Source organism: Psittacula echo, assembly GCF_963264785.1.
Source record: "Psittacula echo genome assembly, chromosome: 5".
In the NCBI taxonomy this organism is placed as follows: domain Eukaryota; kingdom Metazoa; phylum Chordata; class Aves; order Psittaciformes; family Psittacidae; genus Psittacula; species Psittacula echo.
In genome coordinates this window covers 38,226,451-38,249,804 of record NC_137739.1, presented here as the reverse complement: position 1 = coordinate 38,249,804, position 23,354 = coordinate 38,226,451, and the positions used below count along the sequence as shown (strand labels likewise).

The 23,354-nt window shown below is 38.1% G+C and overlaps 1 protein-coding gene across 4 annotated transcripts in view; it reads left to right on the top strand.

Moving 5' to 3' along the window:
- AP2A2 (adaptor related protein complex 2 subunit alpha 2) overlaps positions 1–21,104 on the top strand; it is a 50,152-nt gene extending 29,048 nt beyond the window's left edge. The window contains exons 5-23 of one of the 4 annotated variants that reach the window (XM_080618953.1): positions 232–361; positions 1,223–1,324; positions 2,088–2,196; positions 2,687–2,834; positions 3,278–3,446; positions 4,565–4,702; positions 5,847–6,029; positions 7,206–7,303; positions 7,481–7,712; positions 8,494–8,667; positions 10,620–10,783; positions 12,432–12,509; positions 13,390–13,472; positions 14,247–14,331; positions 15,101–15,244; positions 16,023–16,139; positions 16,339–16,408; positions 17,054–17,188; positions 17,995–21,104. In XM_080618953.1, the coding sequence (XP_080475079.1) occupies positions 232–361; positions 1,223–1,324; positions 2,088–2,196; positions 2,687–2,834; positions 3,278–3,446; positions 4,565–4,702; positions 5,847–6,029; positions 7,206–7,303; positions 7,481–7,712; positions 8,494–8,667; positions 10,620–10,783; positions 12,432–12,509; positions 13,390–13,472; positions 14,247–14,331; positions 15,101–15,244; positions 16,023–16,139; positions 16,339–16,408; positions 17,054–17,188; positions 17,995–18,072 (2,437 nt within the window). In that variant the 3' untranslated portion in view covers positions 18,073–21,104. Of the gene's footprint in view, positions 1–231; positions 362–1,222; positions 1,325–2,087; positions 2,197–2,683; positions 2,835–3,277; positions 3,447–4,564; positions 4,703–5,846; positions 6,030–7,205; positions 7,304–7,480; positions 7,713–8,493; positions 8,668–10,619; positions 10,784–12,431; positions 12,510–13,389; positions 13,473–14,246; positions 14,332–15,100; positions 15,245–16,022; positions 16,140–16,338; positions 16,409–17,053; positions 17,189–17,994 lie in introns of all 4 variants that reach the window. The other 3 variants (XM_080618952.1, XM_080618951.1, XM_080618950.1) reach the window with 3 other exon arrangements.
- The last annotated feature ends 2,250 nt before the right edge of the window (positions 21,105–23,354 follow it).

Below are 23,354 nucleotides of genomic sequence, written 5' to 3'. Positions count from 1 at the left end.
TCATTATAGGGGCTGCTAGACAAGTAATGGTTGAAAATTTGGCTAGTTAAACTTACTGAACAAAATTAAGAACATCATAGTAAGAATTTAGTGATCTTCTCTTTCAGCTTGTGTTGAAAAGATTCACTACCTGGCTAGAATGTAGTCAGTGCAAAGACTAGCATAATACTAGCCTACAAGTATTGCTGTGATTTTGTCACTGCCTTTTAAATCCACATTCATGTTGTGCAGAGATACTATGGACAGTGTAAAGCAGAGTGCTGCCTTATGCTTGCTGCGTTTGTATAGAACTTCTCCTGACCTTGTCCCCATGGGAGACTGGACGTCTAGAGTGGTACATCTCCTCAATGACCAGCACTTGGTAAATCAGCTTCCTTATGCTGCTTGGGTCTACTATATAGAGAATGATGTTACTTCTGCTGTGAAATACACTGTTAATTTATGATTCTTCTTGAATCTTTCAAGCAAGTGGGTTTCTGTTTTCTTCAGGCTCAGGGAAGGAAATGGGAGCTGTTGTCATTTTTTAGTTGCTCTGTATATTAATTTTTAGTAAAGTCTTTTAACTTTTTTTTTTCTTGGAAGTGTAAGAATGATATGCACAAGTTTTACTCTGACGGTAAATAAATTAATCTTCTGCCTTGCAATCCTAAATCATATTGCATAGGTGTAATACTAACCTATTGTTCTAGATTAGAGATTTATTTTTTTGCCCCACTATCTAGTTACTTTATGAAGTAAGGCTGTTAAGACCTGTGCTTCAGCAGTAGTAAGTGTGCCTTAGTCTGCAGTAATATATGGTGTTTGTGTTATGAAAAGCCATCTCTATGTTGGATTTTCAGAATTTTCCTGGATTATCTGCTGCATCCTATTTCTTCTACTCATCCTTTGCTTGCGTAATAGAAGTTTGCATCCAGGCTTTATTTTAATGCAGCTCTGTTATTTTAGCTATACTATCCAAACATGAGACAAAGCTAATAGAAACATAACATTAAATGTTCTGCAAGCATGGCAGTTGTGTTGTTGAAAATCCTGTTGGATTTTAAAGATGTGTAATTAGTTTAATTGCTAGCCAAATAAAGGGTTATTTAATGTGGGGCTTTGCTATGGGGATGAACTTTGTTTTGTTGTATATTTAAAAAAATACTTGAAGTGAAAGGTGTTAATGGGCAGTATCTTAAACTTACAAAATTGAAGGTATTGCATTGTTGGGTTTTTTTTCTAGGGTGTGGTTACTGCAGCTACAAGTTTGATCACCACTTTGGCACAGAAGAACCCAGAAGAGTTTAAAACTTCAGTCTCCTTGGCAGTATCTAGATTAAGCAGAGTGAGTCCAATGATAACCCTGATAATACTTCACGGTTGCTTAATTTACTTGGCTTTCTAGGTCAGGTTAGTTTAGTGTACCGTTAAAAGTGAAGATGATTCAGTTTCAGTTCATACAGCTGGTTCAGCTGACCTTCTTAACAATTTTTGCTTACCAGAGCAGAAAACTCTATTAGCTTGCCCAAACTTTGTTGGTAGAAAAGGAGGAAAAAAAATCTATGAAGGGGGGTACCCCAACTGAAACCTAGTCCAATCTGATCACATGTCACTACCCATATAAACTGCTTCTGTGAAAACTATCTGTTCTTTGTTCTGCAGTATAAATATTGTTACAGGTGTTGGCCCTTCTGCTTTAGTTCAGTTTGTCATGGTCTTGTGCTAGAATTCCAAGTTCACCAACAGCAGTCAACTGTACTTTATTTAGGGTTTCTGTTGGCTGCATCTGTGAATTGCTGGACCAAAGAAAATCAAGCTTCCAATTAAACGTTCTGGTATTACAAGATTGTCGTCCCGATTTTTAAGAAAAGCAAGTATGCTTTCAGGAAGACACTTCTTAGACTGTATCTGTAAAACTGTATTTCTGTTGCTAGGGAACCTGATGGTTTAGTCATAGTATGACAACTTGCACCTAATTAAATGAATTAAACGTTGCTATTGAGATAGATCTGTAAGCTTCTGTCAAAGGTAACCTACAGTATTCTTTAGGTTCTTTTCATGATTGAGCATTGCTTCAGTAGCTGATGTCCTGTCTACTTATTTTACAGATTGTAACTTCTGCATCTACAGATCTTCAGGACTATACATACTACTTTGTTCCTGCTCCTTGGTTATCTGTGAAACTTCTGAGGCTGTTACAGTGCTACCCACCTCCAGGTAATGGAGTTGTCATAATGGTGGTCATCTCTCTATGCAGTACACTATCTCCAAAGAGCTGCTGTTCTAGAGTTACCATAACTTGGAGTGCAAGCACATTGTGTTAAGACAAGGATGCTGAAGTCTGTGCTCTTGAGTGTTTCGGATTGTTTAAATTCAACAACAGAATTCAAAAGGCCGTGTAACTTAGAGCAAAGTGTCAAACCAGCATGCATCTTACAAACCAGTTGCAACCACCATTTTAAATATTCTTTAATATTATCAACTATATTAAAGTGTTGAAATGTATTACACTGCAGATCGTGTTTGGCTTTTATTTTCAACTGTGGCTTAGAAATCTTTTGCCAACTGTGTATTGGGGAACGGTAAACTGTTTTTAATGTATCAGAACACTTCAGTTTACTCAGATTTAAGAATGTGAAAGGCCTAAGGTAGCAATTAGGGTGCTGGGCAAAATGAAGTTGTCCAACGGCTTGTTCTTCTCCAGAAGACCCTGCGGTACGTGGTCGTCTAACAGAATGCCTGGAAACTATTCTTAACAAAGCGCAGGAGCCACCAAAGTCAAAAAAAGTACAACACTCAAATGCGAAGAATGCTGTGCTGTTTGAGGCAATAAGCTTAATTATACATCATGACAGGTGAGCTATGAGAACACTTTTGAGAGAATTTTTTAAGTGGAAAGCTGTGGCTTTGTCTTGAACACTAAATGGAATTTTACTGGGGGAGAAGGGAGGGAGAGCAGACAGTGGAGTTGCTTGCTATATTGGAACACAGCCACAGCAGTGGAGTTGAAAAGTATTAATAAACTGTGTTGCTGTCAGCTTATTTTTTTTATCACTTTGTTTCTTGCTGCTCTTTCCCCCCCCCCTTTTTTTTTTTCCGGTTTTGTATTGACCCCACCACTCTAATCCAACAGAGATTATTTGCTCATATTGTCTGATTTTTCATTGCACCAACGGGGCATTCTAGCAGACACTTTGAGGCATTTTAAGAAATTTCTACTGCAGAAATCATATTCTGAAATCATGTTCTAAAAACTTATGGCTTTTAACCCTTTCACTTTCTCTCCTCTTCTGTGCAGTGAGCCAAATCTACTAGTCCGTGCCTGTAACCAGCTAGGTCAATTCTTGCAGCACCGAGAAACTAATTTGCGTTACCTAGCACTGGAAAGCATGTGCACGCTTGCCAGCTCTGAATTCTCACATGAGGCTGTGAAAACACACATAGAAACAGTTATCAATGCATTGAAGGTAAATATTTAAGTGTGCAGTCTGTTTTGAGTGTTGTCTTCTCCCCTGCCTCAATGCCCTCTCTCCTACTTCCCTAAGTCCCTCATCCCCAATTAATGTAATAATACTTGTGGGCCAAATGAGTTATTCTCAGAAGTCTGCTCTAGGGTTTTTTCCCTTAATCCTGCAAAATCTTGCTGTGCTGGTAATGAGAGAGGTCAGCTTCAGTTTATTTCTGCACCTTGCTGGTAAATCTGATACGTGTGGCTTTTGTAACACTTTGATATGTCCTGAAGCTGTAGGCTGAAGAGGAATAAGTCTTTCAAAATGTGGAATTTCAAAGTGGAGAATGCTGGGAAGACTATTATATTACTGTCTTCCTGGTATCAGAAACTATTCCTTCACTGCAGTAGCTTATGGAAAGAGGCAGAGCATATCAGCTTCCACTGCAGGATCAGAAGGTCAAGAAAACAGACACATTCTCAGGTCATGTTTCTATAAATAAGCAAAAGTCAAAAGAGGAAAACTGATTTGTATGTAGATTTATTTGCACACTTCAGTGTTCACATGTATTTTCTTCCAAGCATATTCTGTAGCATATTGGTCTAACTTCAAAAGTAAAAGAAATCTAACTGAGCTTCTGTTGATGCGAGGCAAGCACAACACTAAACATGCTGAGCTGGCTGCTCATTGGCTTGTTGACAGCTTGAGAAATTAGTCCATTTATTAGTGCATTTGTGGCCAGTGGTCCCAGTTATCCAGTGCACTGTGGGCCAAAAACTCGTTCACCCTAGTTAGTGTTACAGTGGAGTCATCTGTACAGACTCCCCCATCCTTTCAGCACTTGCGCAGATTTTAATATGTGTACCACAGAAACAAAACCTGATGATTTAAATTTTGTAGTATTATCTAAAAGTGGGAAGCTGTCTGAGTCTCCAGTGACCTCTTTCTAGGTGACTGAAAGTGAGAATACCATAAGCTCACAGCTTATGTGAAGGGTATATCCAAATTCATTCTGTGTCTGAAAGATTATGAAAATGCATTTGTCTTAAATTTAACTGTGGATAAGTTTCATTTCTTCAGTAAGATGCATGAGCTTTCCAAATAAAGATGAAATAATCTTGCTGTGTCTTTTTCAGACTGAAAGAGATGTAAGTGTACGACAAAGAGCTGTAGATCTACTGTATGCAATGTGTGACCGAAGCAATGCCCAACAGATTGTGGCTGAAATGCTGAATTACTTGGAGACTGCTGATTATTCCATTAGAGAAGAAATTGTGAGAGATTTCAGTTTCCTTATTTTTTCATATCTGTCTTTGGCATCAGAAGTATCATTTATTGATTGGGATGCTGGATAGTCTGTGATAGAGGTTCTTTTTCATGGTGGTTTAAAAAAAATTACCCGAACCAAACAAACCCCCAACCCCCATAAGTTTGTAGTCAACAACAAAGTATATTCTTCATACAGGTCAGACTAATGTCATGGGGGAACCCATGGAAACTAGCAATTTTAAAAACCATTCTTTGTCTCAGAGCATTGTATATATAAAAGTAGTTATGTGCTACTCTACTCAACTGCTTAATATCTTCAAATATTAGTATGATAAATACTTACTTGTAGGTAGAACTTCATACTGTGTATGCTGTGAGAGCATTCTCTCAGTCTAAGGATTCCCTGACACGATAGGGTATCGTGCCTCTCTCAGCTGATTATATCTCCTTCATTCCAGCAGGGAAAAAAAAAAAAAAGCAAAACTTAAAATACTTAACAACCTTCCTAGAATGGTAGCCAAAACCTTTACTTATGGTAATACTTAGCTTAGGCGCTAATGTTTCATTATTGGAGAAGTTAACATAGAATGCAGTGTTAGTTGATTTATCTGTTGATTTACTGTCTTGTTGATGTTGGCAATCTACCCTGACTTTGACAGATAATGTGAATTTTGTTCTGTTCATTTACTACTCTTAAGGAAATAGATCTCTATAAATACACCTAATAAATTATGTGGAGGTTTCTTCCTATGCTGATTGTTTGCTTCAGGGTACAGGAATCTTAGTATCACCTGAAAGCCAGCTATATTTTTGGTGACTCTGGTTTGTGTCTGCTACCTTGTGTTTCCATTTTTTGTGGATTTTTTTGTTGGGTTGAGAGAGGGGGGGCAGGGAGGCAGGAGGGTTGGTGCTTTTCTAGAAAACGAAAGATGTTCAATAAATTGTTCAGATACAACACGCTCAAGTGCATTATAGGGAAAGCATTATGTACCTGGCAACTGGTGTGTTCTAGCACAGAATTTCAATGTTTTCTTTCACCTTCACTATGGGAGCAATTGAGGTGTATTATGGGGTATATCAAAGTTCATTTTGATACACAGCTTATAGTAGAAGCAAATCCACCTTCTTTATTCTCTTACTTGTGCCCAGGTTCTGAAAGTTGCAATTCTAGCTGAGAAGTATGCAGTGGATTATACCTGGTATGTGGATACAATCTTGAATCTGATTCGCATTGCTGGTGACTATGTCAGTGAAGAAGTGTGGTATCGAGTTATTCAGATTGTCATCAACAGAGATGATGTTCAAGGGTATGCAGCAAAGACTGTTTTTGAGGTGAGAATAACTGTTTTCAGTTCACTTTCAAAATGAGGTAGGAATTAAATAAACAGAGTGTGACCTAGCAGGTGTGTGTGCTTCCCTGTGTTAGGGAGGAGTATAAATATGATCCTTAATATTGCAACAAAATACTGCTGAAGCATCCCATAAAACTAGCATCATTGATTTTTTTTCAGAGCGAGAGGCCACATTAAGTTGATGAGAAGCTTCTCTGGCTTAAGTGATATCAATACACCTAGTGCTGGTCTGGTCTTGGTGAGGGAGGGCAGGGTAGGTTATGTTGGATTTTTTGCTGTTTTGGTGGATGGCACTGAATGAAAGGCTTAGTAAGGAAATTGCTATACCTGGAAAATTACTGAAAAGTAGTAAAAATAGAAGCATTTTATAGGGCAGCTTTTTCTTTTTTTTTTTTTTTTTTTTTTTTTTTTTTTTTTTTTTTTGCTGGTTTTTTTTTGTTTGTGGGGTTTTGGGGGGGGTTGTGGGTTTTTTTATGTTATTTTATTATTTGGTTTTGGGGTTTGTTGTTGTTGTTTTGGGTTTTTTTTCCCCCCTTTGCATTTTCTGCATGCAGGAGTCCAAAACACTCAAAATAACTAACTTGGTCTTTCTGGAAGCATATACCCATTCCTTCTGTTCAGGATCTGATAAAACTGGAATTTGAACTATTAAAGGAGAACACTTTTGAATGTCTGGCCTTGTTGCTCTCACTTCATTTGGAGTCTTTATATAAGCTTTCCACTTCTATTTCCCTTCCTGAATGTTTAAGCTGACTTTCAGAACTCATTCTTGCTATGTGTTTCTTCATACTCAATAAACACAGTATTTTTATCTTGGACAACTTCAGCACATTATTGCAAGGTTTATATGAAGTATGGTAACGTCCTTCTGACACCCCTAAAGATGTGAAGGAAACAAGCAGCTGTATCTATCCTCAGAAGTCCACAATGTTGCTAGATGGGCCTAAGAGCCCATTACTTCAGCAAGTTACACTTACGTTAAAGAGTCTTTATAAAGTTGTGCCTCCTATTGTGCTTTTCTTGTAAGTGCTCCATAGTGCCTAGACCTATGGTCTGTTCTTACAGGTAAGTAGAGTAGGCAACTGGACATGGAAGTGACAGAAAAGATCTTTTTTGATACGTTACAGGTCAATGACTATTAATAATGTTCTTATAGGCTCTTCAAGCTCCAGCATGCCATGAAAATCTTGTAAAAGTAGGTGGCTACATACTGGGAGAATTTGGAAATCTGATAGCAGGTGATCCAAGATCAAGGTAAAACACCTTCTAAAATACTGACTTGAAGTAGTAACACTTTTGGTAAAGAATCTTGATGTCTATTTAATAATTCATAAAGGCCACTTAATAAATGATTCAGCTGTTGCTAGTAATGTATTAAGAACTATCATGTCTACATAAACTGAACAAATTATTTTTCTTCCCATCTTTAAGTCCCCTCATCCAGTTCAACCTGCTACATTCCAAGTTTCATCTATGTAGTGTTCCTACCCGAGCTCTGCTTCTGTCTACCTACATCAAGTTTGTGAACCTGTTTCCAGAAATCAAAACTACGATTCAAGATGTGTTGCGCAGTGACAGTCAGCTGAAGAATGCTGATGTTGAGCTGCAACAGAGAGCTGTTGAGTATTTGAGGCTCAGTACTATTGCCAGTACTGACATATTGGTAGGTATAAAGATTTTTTTTTTTTTCCTATGCAGACATCTGTAGCTGTGTCTTCTGCTAACAAGTAAACTTCATTAAACCTCACCTGATTGCTCAGAAATCTTAACACAGAATGCTTTTAGTCTACCAATTCAGCTGCAGTCATCCATTAATTTAGAAGTAAAATCAAAGTTGTTAGTGCTTTAGTAGGACAAATGACTGTTAAAGGACACCAGTCTCGAGCGTGGAAGCCAGTGAAAGCCAGCATGGTGCAGGGGCCTGCAGTTTTCAGATAGCAGACGGGTTCGTGCTTCATTTTGAGGACTTGATGGTGGGCAGGAAACTCGTCTGTAGAAGTTCAGTAGTTTAACCCGATGCTCTTGGGTCTGGCCAGAGCATGGCATGCTTAGTCTTGATAACTAGTAAAAGCTTAGGTCTGACTAGATTCTTGGATTATCTGTGGTTTGAGTGCAGGTCTGCTTGACTTAAGAACCATTAGGTCTGCTATGATCTAATTTTTTATTTTGTATTTTTTGTTTAATAGCACTGTAACAGGGAAGTAATATGCTCCTGCTCTCATAAGCAACTGCTCTGGGAGGACTTCAGAAAGTTTTAATATTTATTTATGTATTAAAAGCAAGTCTAATCTGTCATTGTAAATAAACTGCATGGGCATTTTCTGTGCGGATAATTACTGCTACTTTTCCCTTATGCAGTCTATAAGGGTGTATCTCTTCAAAGATGAAGAAGCTGGTTTGACTTTTTCTGTAAGTTCAACTAACATGCTTTTTTCTGTGATAAGGCTACAGTGCTGGAAGAAATGCCTCCTTTTCCAGAGAGGGAATCTTCTATTTTGGCTAAACTTAAGAAGAAGAAGGGCCCAGGCACAGTTACTGACCTGGAAGAGATCAAAAAGGAGAGGAGCTCTGATATGAATGGAAGTGCTGAACCTGCTTCTGTCAATGCCAGTGCTGTTGTGAGTTTAAAAGCTCTTCTTTCCTGAATTTAGACACTGTGCAAATATGAAAAGAATGGTTTCCTTAAAGTGGCTTTTTGGGGGTTTAAAACTTCTCACCTCAAATTTAAGACTATGCGTGTTTGCTGTAAAGTAGCAGGGGAACGTACAACTGCTTTTCCCCCACTGCTTGCTTGGATGCTGTTCTCCTTTGAGAGTCTTCTCTAAATGGGGACAAACTGCAGACAAAAAAAAAATACCTTTTATGTTGTGACTTTGAAAACATATTGCTGTAAGCTTAGAAATGGGAATTTCTTTGCTGATGAAATTGCAGCTAGGGTGAGATGATAAAATTAACATATTTAAAAGGGGTAAGTTGAATTTCAAACTACCAGCTTTGTCAAACATGGTAGATCTTGCATCTTGTTTTGAGTTGTTTTTGCTAGAAGTGGACAACACTTGACAATGCGGATGTCGTAAACTCAATGTAATGTTACTGTTTATTTGACAGTACTGTTTGAGTTCAGTTGTGGTAGGTAAGGCCAGTTTTGTTTCTTCTGAGTTAAACTTTTTAATTGTATTGTCAATTAAAGCTGGTAGAGTGAGTTGTTCCTATAATGTAATACTTGGTTTTAATGACTAGCATAACTTGTAATTATATTTGAGATGTAGTAGTAGATAACCTAAGAGGAGGAAATGTTGTAGCACACTCCCTGCCCAGTTTGTTGAAGCATAATCCTTTAACTCTTAGTCACTGCAGTGTGTAAGAGTAGATGTTCCAAGTGAAACATCTTTGAATAGACAGAAATACTTTTCCAGCAGAAAAGATGCCAAACTTTCTTCACATGCCAGATTGACTGAGGTGCCTGGCAGTTAAAATTGCATTATGCTTTGAGCTTCATTTCATGGGTTGCAGCCATATAAGAGACTGTTGTTGCCTTCACCAGTGGCTTTGGTGTGACCCAGCTTAAGTGCCAAAAATATCTTCGAAATTGGAGCTCCAGCTGTTTGTTCTCAGTAGTTCTTACCAATTGGCTTCTGAATTTTTTTTATTTTTTTTTGTGCTGGGGAATTTTTTGTTATCCTGCATATTGAATTCAGTCTTTGGAGTATATAAGAACTTTGTGTTGACTGACAAAAACCAAAATTTCAGACTCAATCCAAGTGCATCTCATGTCTCAACTTCAGCTTATTTTGTAGGCTCCAGATGTCTAATACATGAGCATGTTTTTTAACAGTCTGTGCTTTGTTCTTGCACATGAATTGGTATGTATGTGTGGTCTCTGTTGCATGATTCCATGTCCTAGCTACTCAATTTTTTTTTCCCTCTCTGAGGGGATAAAAAAACTTGAAGGTATTGAACTCTCTACCTCTAGTGTTTGCAGCTTGAACTAGTTACAGGCTCAGCTTTTTTTGCTGGTTAGGTTTTATGTTGTTTTTAAGGTTTGCCGAGCTTCAAAAACGCGGGTCTAAACTGACTGTCAGTTTCACAGGTGCTGTGATGTTTTCATTTGGGTTTCTGTAAAAGCCACTGCCTTTCTTGCTGGATTCTTCATGAAAGAAAAGCAACACTTTCTGAATTTTATTCTCTACAGTCATTAATCTCCCTTGAAATTCAGAGGGGAGAAAAGAGGGGGTGAGAAAAATTGTCGTGTTTCTACTGCAGAATCTGATTCTAGACAGATGAATACTTTTTTATTATTATTATTCAATGTTATTATTCAATGGTTAGGTGGACATAGCTCTTAAAAGTGAGGAAAAAAAGAAAACCCCATCTGTAAATTACCTTAAATTGAAATTGACCGTAAATTGAAATGCAAGGTGGTAACCGTGTTCACGAAGCCTCCTACAATCATTGAAAGCTTGATTTGGGGTGGGGAGAGGCACTTTGCCACAGCTTAGTTTTCCGTTCAAGACAGCTTTGTTTTAGTTTTTCCTCTAGTGTTAACACCAAAGTGTATTGTCTTCCCTAGTCTACTCCTTCTCCATCTGCGGATCTGCTGGGTCTGGGTGCTGCCCCTCTCGCCAATTCAGCTCCCCCACCGTCCTCTAGTGGTAGCCTGCTGGTGGATGTATTTTCAGATTCAGCTTCTGCAGTTGCACCTCTTGCTCCTGGTTCTGATGACAACTTTGCGAGGTAATTAAGTCACCCTGTAAGGAACCTGAAGGAGAATCTAAAACAGGATTAGAGACAAAAATACATGCAATAACTTGTGGTTTTGTTTCAGCTTATTGAATGCATTCCAGGGTGGTAGTTGCACAGCAAGAGAGGTGTTCTTGAGCTCTGTGGTGGTTGTGCTATCTGTATTGAATACCTTTGCTCATGGAAAAACTGAGTCTGTAATAATCTGAGGATACTGGGCACACAGTATTGCCTAGTTTTCATGCTGATTTTTTTTTTTTTTTTCTTTGTAAAACCAAGTTACTTGTGCATTTCAGAATGTCTTGGACTGGGTGGTTATCTGGCCATAAAGTATTATTGTGTCTTGTGGAACAGCAAAATGGATTATATCCAGAGATAAATGGTTCTCAGAATTTCAAGATCTATTTAAATTGGTTTGCTACTGTCTGACACACAGACAGTGTGAAAAAACACAAGCCCTTTTTTAAAGGGGTTTTGATACAATATCTAATTACATTACTAAGTATAATGTAGGTTCAGTGTGTTAATACTGAAAACCACCATGGCTACACTCAAATGTTGTTTGGCTAAAATTTTGGAAATAATACAAGATTGAAGAATGTCTTTAAAAATCTTTTAAAATCTTTAAAAATCTTAGAGGCCAAAGAATTTTTGTTGTCCACGACCAGATTTTGAATGATGGCATGACAAAATTGCAATGAATCTTAATATTAAAGGCATAATTAGTGCCTGGATCATTGAGACTCATGAAAATTTTATACTAGGCAATGTATTGTTGCATGTTTGCAGTGATAAAGACTTGATCCTGAGTTTCTTTTGAAATAATCATGGTATGTAAGACCAAGACTTTAAGAAGCCGCAGAAGCTTGTTAGGGCTTTTTTTTTTATTTAAAGAACTAAAAAAAAATCACCAAAACCCAAACCCAGTACTAGTAGCTTCATAAGCAAAAGTCCAAAGTTACCTAAAAGGAGTTTTCTCTTTCTGCAGAAGAAAGTATAGCATTGCCCAACCCCTTGGTCTGTCTGTAGATGATGAAATGCTTCTCTAATGATACTGAGAAGTTGCCTTTACAGTTTCCTGCCTCTTTTTAGTGCTGTTATCACTTTTGTTTCTAATCTGTTGCTTGGGTAAGTCATTTTCTGTGTGCCTGTATATTCTTGCCTACTCTTGTGTGTTTTTGAGAACTGATTGCGCAGCTGTAAAGTGCCACTAAGGTTGATGAGGCCTCTGCTTCAAAGCACACATTTTGTGGTAGCTAGTATACATCTACATTTATGAATTTGAACTAATTTTTTTTTGCTGTTGCAATTAAATTCCTAAAAAGATTTTGTTCTTTAAGAGGTATAAATTAAGCTGCTGAACATCTTCAGCTGTTTCTTGTCTTTGGGAGGAATTGCTGGTTCCTAACACAGTCAGGGAGGGGTGGGGTGGGGGAAAGAAGTGGGGGAAAACATTACCTAATGCCTAAAACCTTTCTAGGTGAACTGAGCTAGGGCAGCTAATAAATTTTTCATGCATTAAACTCAGCAGTGCCATTTTTGAGGAAGGAGGTAAAAGAAATAACTAAGCACTAAGCTGTCTTTACTAACTCCTGCTGTCTCTGTCGCTACTGCCTTTCTTCCTTTGTGCTGCCTGAACTAGCCCTGACCTGGCTTCATCTGAGGTAGTTTCTGAGGAACCAGCTGATACTGTGCATGATGCTGATGAGCTTTTTCACAAGTAAGCAATACTAAAACCTTGCAAGGCTGGGCAACTTCAAGAATATAGTTATAAAGCAAAACTATATTGTGCATTAACTTAATACCAGCAAAACTAGAGAAACATGTACTGTCAGACTTGTAACTGGAACACCTCTAGGTGCTGTGGATTTTATGACAAGCTCATGAATACACTGCCTTTACGATTCAGTGCTGTCACACACTGCTCTAAAATAAGGCAATGCCAGTTGTGTATTAAGTTGTGCAACTCTTTACAAAGAAAAACATCGAAGAGTAAACTGTCAAAAGTACTGATATTTATGTTTTAAGTGCCTCATATGCAAAGGGCTGATGTTTGCTGATCACCTCTTCTACTTTCAAGTGAAGGGTGACAGAAAGGACAGAAACCACTGCGGAATGGGTTTCCTCTCTCAGAATGGAAAAAATACAGCTCTCAGTTGACTTACATGATGCAGAACTGGTGGAACAAGAGATTCTTTTTTCTTTCAGGTTTAAACAGTCAAAGCTTCAAACTTTTCAGTTCAGCACCGACCTAATGAGTTTCGGAAGTTGTCAAGAATATGAATTAAGAAAAACCCTAGTCTGTTGCCTGGTCCTTTAGACTCTGTGTGTGTGAATAGAGCATACTGTGGCTTCCTTCATAGTTTCTGTGACATCTTATCAAATAAGAATTTCAATTCTTTTAGTGTCTTGCAAGTGGTGGTTTTGATTGTAAAATTGTCTTTTCTAACTCTGCAGTTTTCTGCAAAGGCCTCTCTCACAGACTGGTGTATTCTAGGTTAACCACAATCTTCATCCTCTATGTAAACCCTCAATTTTGTGGTTCTAAATATTGTTTAATATAGCTCAATTTAAAACAAGTTTTCCCTCTCTTCCCCTAGGTTTGTGTGTAAAAATAATGGAGTCTTATTTGAAAATCAGTTGCTACAGATTGGATTGAAATCTGAATTTCGACAGAACCTGGGTGAGATCTTTCAGGCCAACTATTTAGCTGTCTTGCATTATCAATCCCAGTGCCAGCATGATATTGCAAATAGGACTTACTTTTCAGCTACTGGAGAGGGAAATACGATCTCAGGCCTAGCCTGTTGTAGGATCTTCACTGCTTGCATGTCCCTGGCTCCTTTGTGGGGTTTTGTCTTGTTAAACTTGTTGGTTGTTTTGATAGCTGAGGTGAAGTGGGAGTGAAGTGGTGCTGCAAGCTACAGCTCTTGCTGCCTTGTTGTAAGGCTGTGGTACAGCCAGGGTTAAAGAACTATTCTCCTCAATTTTTATATCTTACAGTATAGCTTGTCATAATAGTATGATACACAATACATCTCATACATGTCCATCATAATATATTAATCCACAAAATATTAAAAATATTAGGAAAGAGCTGGGAATCAAACACAGGTCAGCACTAGGATTGCTTGCTTCTCCCCTTTTGCTTTGCTTTTGGTGCCATGAAAACTTCTTTATATAAAAAGTAATGTTCTCTGGCAACTGAAAGAATTCCACTCATTATTTACCTGCCTGTGTAACAGCTGCTGTGGGAGAGGTCTCATGGCTTCTTTTAATCTGTTACTGCATTTTTAACTGAATGTTGTAAGATTAAACCATGTAAACTATGCTTTGTATTTAAAAGTTGTTTTGAAAAAACATTGAAAGATAATGTATTAGATGTTTAAAGCACAGGTAGTTCAACATGATTACATGTGACATACCTAAAAATTTTGGTGTCTTTTATTCTTTCTAGGACGTATGTTCATATTCTATGGTAATAAGACATCAACACAGTTCTTGAATTTTACTCCAACAGTAATCTGCTCAGATGACCTACAGTCAAATATCCTTAAATACAGTAGCATGTGTTTGTTCTTATTTGGGTTTTGGGTTTTGTGCTGCACAAAGTTGTAATAAAAGCTGCTGAATGAAGGCATGGTGTCCTTGAACATGGAGAAATGAGAAACTTGCTGATAACTTTCTAAAATTTTTGAGCAGAGATGGAAGATTTTCTCCTTAAAGCTCTGGTTACAAACACAAATTTAACTGTTGAAATAAGGAGAAATTAGGCTTAATAAGTATGTAATGTAACCCAGTAGCTTTCTCCACTGTCATAAAGTGGCAGGAGTATAGATGTGGAGTCCTTTAAAGTCCTGCATTAGCAGATAACTTCAGACTTGAGGTAGAATATATGTACACAAAGATGATGATGATAGTTTAAAATAAGCTTTCAATTTACAATTCATCCTTAATGCTTGGTATTGCAAAGTTAGGTTTTCTGGGAGACTGTGTAATCAAGCTCGTTAGACACAAAGCATCACTGTAATGTTCACATCAAAATGAGATGGTCCAGTGGTTTTTCCTGTGAAGTCTGTCTGTGCCTTCGTACCTTTTTGAAGTCATCTTTCTTTGAGAATATCCAAATAACTGAGAATTGTGGGGGTTACTGCTTCTAGGTGTGTCAGTATGAAAAACAAACACACCAGAACTTTTTTGCTGCACAAAAATCGAGTTTTGAATATTCAGTAACATACAGAGAAGCTAATTCCTCATATAGCTTATTGAGGGTTTCTTGGGTTTTTTTTAAGATATCAATTCATTGCTGAGTTTCCTTAACCACTTCTTATGCCTGAATCTTCAGACAAAACCTGTTGACCCCACAGTGGATGGAGGTGCGCAGGTTCAACAGGTTGTGAACATTGAGTGTGTGTCAGACTTCATGGAAGCTCCAATCCTGAACATTCAATTCAGGTAAAACATAGGATTCTAATGCTAGTGAACTTAATTAGATGGAAGAGGTTAAATTGGTCCTGTCCTCTGGCTGAAGTGTAGAATGTGGCCACATAAAGTTGTCTTGGGTAGATGATGTACTTGAAAAATTGATTTAACTAAGCTTTAAGCTACAAGGGAAATTAGGGAATCCACTTGGAACAATGTGGTTTAAAAAAAAAAAATCAAGAAGTAGCAACTGATAACACGTCTCCATGACTTCTCCTTCCGCTATCTGTATAAAACAGCAGTTTTCCTGTTTGCTTAAGAAATATTGACAGGAATATATGCACTAACTTCTCCCTTCTGGAAATTAAGAACATTTCTGCAAACAACTTGGACTGGAAGTGCATGCAGCCAAAAGTAGAATCTTATGTCCACTAAACATCAGTCTTTGGGAAATCCTGACTTCTGGGCTATGTTTTGTTATTCTACTCTAAACTGGTTCTTACTGGTATGTTTTCACAGGGATATATTTTCAGTAGATGCTATCTAGAAGGATAACAACCTATGCTGAGACAGAGATCCCTATTAGAAGTTCTGCCAATTCACTCTCACATGCCCATCTAAGCAGAGCATATTTATTCAGCAGTGGATTAAAACTGTATCTTAGAAATAATGTTATCTGTAGCTGATGGATTTTAATGATAAACAGTTGCACCTTCACCTTAGTGTTCATCCTAAATTACTTGGTTCATTTAGGCTGAGAGACTACTGGCACTGTGCTGCATACATCATGTTCTTTCTATTCCCAATTCAGGTATGGTGGAACATTTCAAAATCTTTCGGTAAAATTACCCATCACCCTGAATAAATTTTTCCAGCCGACAGAGATGTCATCTCAAGACTTTTTTCAGCGTTGGAAGCAACTGAGCAAGTAAGATATTGTCTGTACTTGGGCTTGGAGCTCTTGTGAGCCAAGGGGAAAAAAAGGGTATACTGGAACTGCAGCTCGTACACTGCCCCATCCCATACATAATCCTGTGAGTTATAAGCTCTCCCAGTGTAATTAGTTGCTGTTGAACAATGCTCTATGTAATGCATATATCATGTATTTATTTTGACTTGTCTTGCAGTCCAAAACAAGAAGTACAGAATATCTTTAAAGCAAAACACCCGATGGATGCAGAGATCACAAAAGCTAAGGTTGGTAGCAGTGTGGTATTTTCAATTTGTAGTGTAAGGGTAGTGGTATAAGCAAACTTTGTTCATCTTGGTTTGTACAGCAATTGGATTATCTTGTTCAAGTTTAAGTCCATGTTGTGTTACAGATGTTTCACAGTGCTAGGTTGAATGGACTGTTTTCTTGGTGTGGCTTGAATAAGATATATAGTTTTCAGTAGCAGCTGGAAACTTGAAGCTATTTAGAAAAACACCAATTCATAAAAACCCAATTGGAAAGTACTTCAAGCATTAATTTATACTACAATTAGTAGTTAGAAAAGAAAACAAGTCACATCTTACAGAACTGGCTGCTTTAGGCAAAACAGAAGTGATTAGTGTAGGACTGGAATGGCTTTATCAAAAAAAAGGAGAGGCTTATGTTGAATTTAAATTATTTCTCGGTTTTTCGAAGAAGCCTGTTTTGGGAACAGTTTGTTATCAGGGTCACTTTGTCACTTCAAAAACTTGTAAAAGAAATGTTACTGGATAATTCTTTAGTGTCTCAAACACTTCAAGTAAAAATTAGCCACCTACTTGTTTTGCTAGTTGGTGGTAGCTGTGCTTTGGTAGATTTTAAATTTGTGTCCCACTGTTCCATCCTCTAAATCTTCTGGGTTTCTTTCATAGATTATTGGCTTTGGATCAGCCCTACTTGAGGAGGTAGATCCAAATCCTGCAAACTTTGTGGGTGCCGGTATCATACACACAAAAACTACTCAGATTGGATGCTTGCTCCGCCTTGAACCCAACCTTCAGGCACAGGTATCTATTTAAGTATCTACAGTTAAATACAAGATCTTGTTTGAATATCTGCATTATCTAGAACTCTAGTGTTTACTTAAATCACCATTGCAATAGCTAATGTGGACTGCAGACTCCAACAAGAAATGAAATTATAGTAACTGGTCCTGGCCCAGTTTGGTAAGCTGCTTGTTCATAGCAGTTCTCTTCCCTATTGGAAGAGATCGCTGTGTTATTCCAGACCATCTGCGGAGTCTTAACCTTCTCTTGAAGGTTGGAAACATTTCATGTTTCTGTATTGTGCACCTTGGACAATTAAGTATAATTCCCTTTGCCATTTTAAATTAATAGCAGAATGATGTTGAAAGATTAAACATAATGAATGCAATGTTAAGAATATTTTTCATCAAGCATTTTGATAGAGGTTTTATTGAAGTTAACTGAGGACTGAAAAGTTTTGGGTTGTAAATCTTGAGTGATGAGTCTCCTGTTTTCTTCAGGAGTGGTGGTAGATTCTTCAGGCTTTCCCTATGACATTTATTCCTCTTAAAGAACGATTTTGGATAACAACTTGCTGTTAAAGCCTAAAAATGCTAGATCAATGGTGCAGACTCTCTCAACCAAGGGCTTGGAGATGTATTCCATCCTATGATTTGAGAAAGCAGTACTACTCAGTGGCTGGCTGCTTTTGAATATTTTAACTTGAGGTCTTTTTCCTACCAAATATGAAAAAACACAGAAGATATAACCGGTAGCTTTTGCTAGTTGACTGTGCATTCATTTAATGCCAAACTGTGTTTAAATAATATTGTATGTTCTTTTTTCAGATGTATAGGCTCACACTACGAACAAGTAAAGAAGCTGTATCTCAGAGATTATGTGAATTGCTGTCAGAACAGTTTTAATATTAACCATGTCAGTTTGGTTTTCTTCCATTTATATCACTGTCATCATACTGCAAATAAATGTCTTGTACATCACTGTCTTGAGTACTGCACTGTTAACCATTATCAGCTCCCTGCCTTATTAGGACTTGACCCTTGTTTGAAATTAAGACTATAAAATGTACAGTACAGGGAAGTGACTTTCCACATTAAAAATGGCGTTTAGTGTGTTACACAAAGGGTGTGTGGGCTCTCTTGTGCTCCTTTTTTCTTTGCAGAGGTCCAGTTTTTAAACTCAGTGAAGGGAAATTTATTTAGATGTAGTAACCAGGGATTTCAACTGGAAAGGGCTAGTAATGTTCTGCCTTAAGGAGCACCTGCTAAAGCACTCAGCTGTGAACTGAAAGAAGCCAATGTAATGCTGCTCAGTAAAGTTAATTCGGATGTTAAGGTAGATTTAAACTTTATAAAGTGGAACATTGCCACAAGTCTTGTACTGGTTGGAAAGGCATGTATGTTTGAATCTGATTCAAGTGAACATTTGTGTTGAGTGTCACCAATCTTTGTTTTTGAAAAAAGCCACAGGACCAGAGTCTTAAAGTATTAATCTTGTAATCCTTCACATCTAAATGTTTTGTGATCTCTGGAAAGTGGATTGAACACAAAAGCTATTCTTAATCCTTCGCTTATCTCAGTGAGGTGAACTGCTCTGGTAGGTGGTGAATGGGTACACACTTATTCATGGTTAGTCAAAGTAAGGTTGAATATTCTCTTCTGTGTTTTTTGTTTCCCATCAGACATAGCAAGTAGTAGTCCTAATGATACGATATAACTAACTCTACAGGGTCTGGTATTATATAAAAGAAGTGGGAAGAAGTGAGCCCCTGAAAGGCTGTGAGGCATGCACTCTTTTAGATGAAAATGTAATTTTAAACAATGTTTTTCTCCAATATACAGTAATGCTAAAACTCAAGAGGTTGAATAACTGGTATTTGAACAGTTTCCTGTCTGTCAATAGTGGTAAAAATACCCAGCATGGTGTAAAAGACTGAGAGCATGCTGAAGGCCCAAAATGGTCAGCTTGTATAGTGTTTTTTACAACCAAAGCCTTTGTAGTATGTTCCACATCAGCAAACTCTGTAGCCTCTCTGCAGAACTAATTGGGCACAACTTTGGCTCACACTGTTCAAGCCTTAAGGTGCCCCAAAGGCTGCTCAAACTAAGCAGGCAAGGTAGCACAATTAGAAACTGGGGGTGACTTGCCAGTGAGTGCTTCAAGTCGCAATGAATGAAGTCAGCTGCTGCTGACTACAGGAGAATTGAACCTCAGATCAAGATTTCCTCATGGTTATTTCAGAGAAGTTTGGCACTGGTGTCTCAGCACATGCAACCAAGTATGTCCATGAAATTAAGAGTTAGAGTGGTAGCAATGAGGCTCCTGTCATGCTACTCAGGGCACAGCAGCGGACAGGATTCTGCTTGTTCCGGTGTGCCTTGCTGTTTTCTTCAGTGCTTTCAGCTGAATGATGGAAGTGGGTGATTACAATTTGATTTGGTTGAAGGCTAGTGGTGATACTTGAGTGCAAGTGAAAAAAAGAGGAGCAAAGGTTTGGATGTGAGGTGTGGATTTTGGGAGATATTTTTGGGGTTTTTTCCAGAAATTACTGGTAGCTGTGGCTGTTGTGACTAGAAATTTGGCTAGAGACCTAGTCTCTCTGCAGAAGTTCTCTTGAAGCACTTTTGTGGCCTTTCAGTGGCTAATAAAGACTCTTGGATACCAAACATTCCTTGAAAATCTTCATAAGCAGTTCCTGCAGTAAGGTCGGGCAGTTGGCAGAATATTAGTGGACTATCTTATGTTGTGTCTTGTTGCTACCGTGTATGTCTCTTCATTAGTCCTGTTATCTTAACCATGCTGTTGACTGCTGCATTAAACATCTGATGTGCTGAACTAAAGGGAGTCTTAGCAAAGACAGGGGAGCAGCTTCTACTTCATTTTTCCCACATCCTGTTGTGTATCTGTCCCCCTGAAAACAGTGTATGCCCTCATTAAAGGACATCTTGAGACACTGCGCTACTTCAGTTCGCTGTGCTTTGGTTCAAGCTGTGCTAAAATGTGCATTTAAAATGTGGGAAGGAGGGGGGTAAGGGAAAGTGTCTTTTTCAGTGGTGACTGTGTTAAGCTTACAGTTGTTCACACATTGTATTAATGTCAGCTCAATGAAGCCATGAGCAGAAAAGTGAACAAATTAAAGACAAATACTTGATTTTTTTTTTTTAATTTTTTTTTTTGTGAATGATGGTTAACTTACCAAAGTGATGTATCCTGTCAAGCAGACAAAGTAATTTCTGCAGTAAACAGTGTTATTGTTTTTAAGTACAGTATTTTCAGGCATTGACATATGAAAATAACTGAATAGCAAAACAGGTAGCATATGTTCATTCTTGACCTACACTCCAGTATGTAACATTAATGGTGATTGTCTTATTTGTATAAAACAAAGTTCTGTCAAATTAAGTGGAGAATTTTCATATAGAAGACTATATATTAGACTATATTCATCAGAAGAACGTATTAAGATTAAATAAATGATTAGAACAGTAATCAAACTGGCCTTTTTTTTTTTTGTCTGGGGGCATGGAACTGTAAAGAATACTTGCACTGAGTGGTTGTTGGGGAACAACAATTGATATGTAATGGCAAATTACTTTCTGCAAACTACTGGTGCGTTGTGTTCGGTTGAGTCTTACCCAGTCTGCAGATCTCTGCTCCCCCAGGGAGGTTGTTTATGGCTTTTTGTGTGTGTAGGGTGGGAAGAACCCACAGCAAAACCAAACAACAAAGTAACCTTGATGTGAAATGATTTACAGTGTTTAACAACAGTAATTATATTAAGAATAGAAGCTGCAATAAAGTCGTGTAAAAGTGGGGTATGGTTGAGGCTAAGAAGTGCACACAGGCAGGACTTGTAAAAAATGTTGATGCTGTAAAAGGTAATCTGAGGTGCTAAATAACCACACTCAAGCTTTAAATGTATGCTGCAGATTCCTAGTCGTTCTCCAAAACTTACTAAAAGAAGAAAAACTACCTGGGTGCTACAAGCTTTTGTGCATTCATATAACCTCATCTTAACTGAATTGCAAACAAAGTAGTAAAGAATACTCTACTAGCAGCAAGTAGAAATAGCTTCTGAGTGAACTACCTGTGTCCTGTTAAGGTACATCGTCTTTGATTCCTTGGAGGGAAAAGCCCTGCAGATCTCTGCTTTGTCCAAAATCCGCTATGTCTGTTAATGATGTTTCTAGAAATGTTCCACCACACTAAGGGTGCATTTAGAAACCTCAAAGTTACATTTTTGTTCAAGTAGCACCTTGCTTTCTGACAGCTGCTGGGTATGGATTACAAGCACGAGTGCTGTGTGCACTCAAAGGACAAGGGAACATACTACCTCAGTGGTCTCCCAGTGAAGCAATGGGCCATTACACAGGCCCTCATTCAACTGTAGTCAACCTAGTAGACTATTTTCTGTTAAAATAATTGGCCAAATAATGAGGTAAGTTTGCAAATTCAGTTCCTTCTACTTTATTTGAAAGTCAAATTTCTGTTACTGCACTATGCATAGGCCAGTTTTTAGCCTCTGGTTAAATATTGTCCTCAGCAAGGCCAAACTGTCCCTGCCATGGTATTCTCTCCCAATACCCACCCTGTCCATGCTTTTTTCCCTCCCCTTCACACTGCCTGAATCCCTTCCTGATAAGGAATAGTTTATCAGTTAAGTTCATTGATGCTGCAGGTGCTTGCTCAGGATGCCTCACTGCAAGGCTGTCCTGTATAATCAATACAAGGGAACTCCAGCAGTGAGCAGTCACTGTGGAAGTAGTAAATCGTGATCAGTGTTTAAAAAAAAAAAAAAACAACCAAAAAAGGTGTCTGAGGCCAGCTGGAGCTCTGGCTAGTGTATGCAACTGTCAAAGTCACAAACACAGCCACTAAATACGATTACTTCTCTCATGAGCCTTTTTCCAGGGTTATCTGGGTCTTGGCATGGTAGTTGAAGTTCCTTCTTAAGAAGCTGAAGTGGCCTACAGCAGCCACATGCTGTGTTGACCACCATCTCCTCAACATTCAACCTGTTTGGAAGAGAACATCAGGATTTGTATGCAGCATTGTAGGCTGACAGCTTTTCAAGTATTTGAAAGTTATTTTTCTCATGTGGAATGTTTAGAGGAAAGAGCACAACCTTAAGAGTCTAAGGTTCTGTCAACTACAGAACTAAAACACTGCTGCAACTGACTGGTCTTGGTTCTCATGATGAATGCTGTAAGAGTTCAGGTGTGCTGAGCTTCTGCCTTCCTGCCTGCCTTTTTGAGAATGAACTTTCAAAGGCCTTAGAGCTATTAGGCCTCAGACCTCACTGGAAAACTTATAGTGTTTGATTTCCCCACTCTTCTTTTGCACTTCAGAAAATCATAAAATATATTGGAATTCTTTTAAGAGCTGTGCACTTGGAGCTTGTGAAAGGCCTCTGGCATATGATTTGTTAACAAAGATGCTAAATGGCAAAATATTTTTGTTAAAATCTCTAAAGGAGACAAGTCTCCTTGGTTTCAATTAAAACAGTTTTTTAACCATAGCTTTCTTAGTGATTGTGATGAACCTTTAACTCTAAAAACACTTCCTCCAGGCTCCCCAGCCCTCTTGAACTCTCAAGATCCAAAATCAGTCATTTGGTTTTCAAAATGCTGGGGAACACCTGAACTCTCTTTGAAGGGGATAGCTTTTAGCTTCAGCATAGATTTAAAGTAGTTACTGCACAAGCAAAACCCTTCATTGCTTCCCTATTCTTGAACATAGTGTTTGTTTGGCTTGTTGGGACTATTAGCTGTTTATTTCCCAAATAACTGAACTCTGTAATACTTCTGCAGTGGCTTTAGTTTCATTGAAGCCTCAATTCTCTACCTGAAGAGTTTCCTAATGAGCAAGCAGAACTGCAGAGACTGTGACAACACATTTTAACTATAAAATATCCCTGAATTACACTATTAGGACCACATTATGAGACAATGGAAGTAACACTACATATTAAGGTGAGAAATTCCTTATTTTGCTGCCTTGGTACTTGAAAACAGGTAGTTGCAGCCTAACTGACCTTTTCTATCTTCTTAAAAAAAACACCAACAAAGCAGCCCTCAAAACCTGCAGCACTTATGTCTGGGGTTATGAAAATTATTCAGGAAGTGAGACAACATTCCTTGCTTAAATTGTAAATCCCTATGTACTAAATGACCTTGTTAGCATTGTT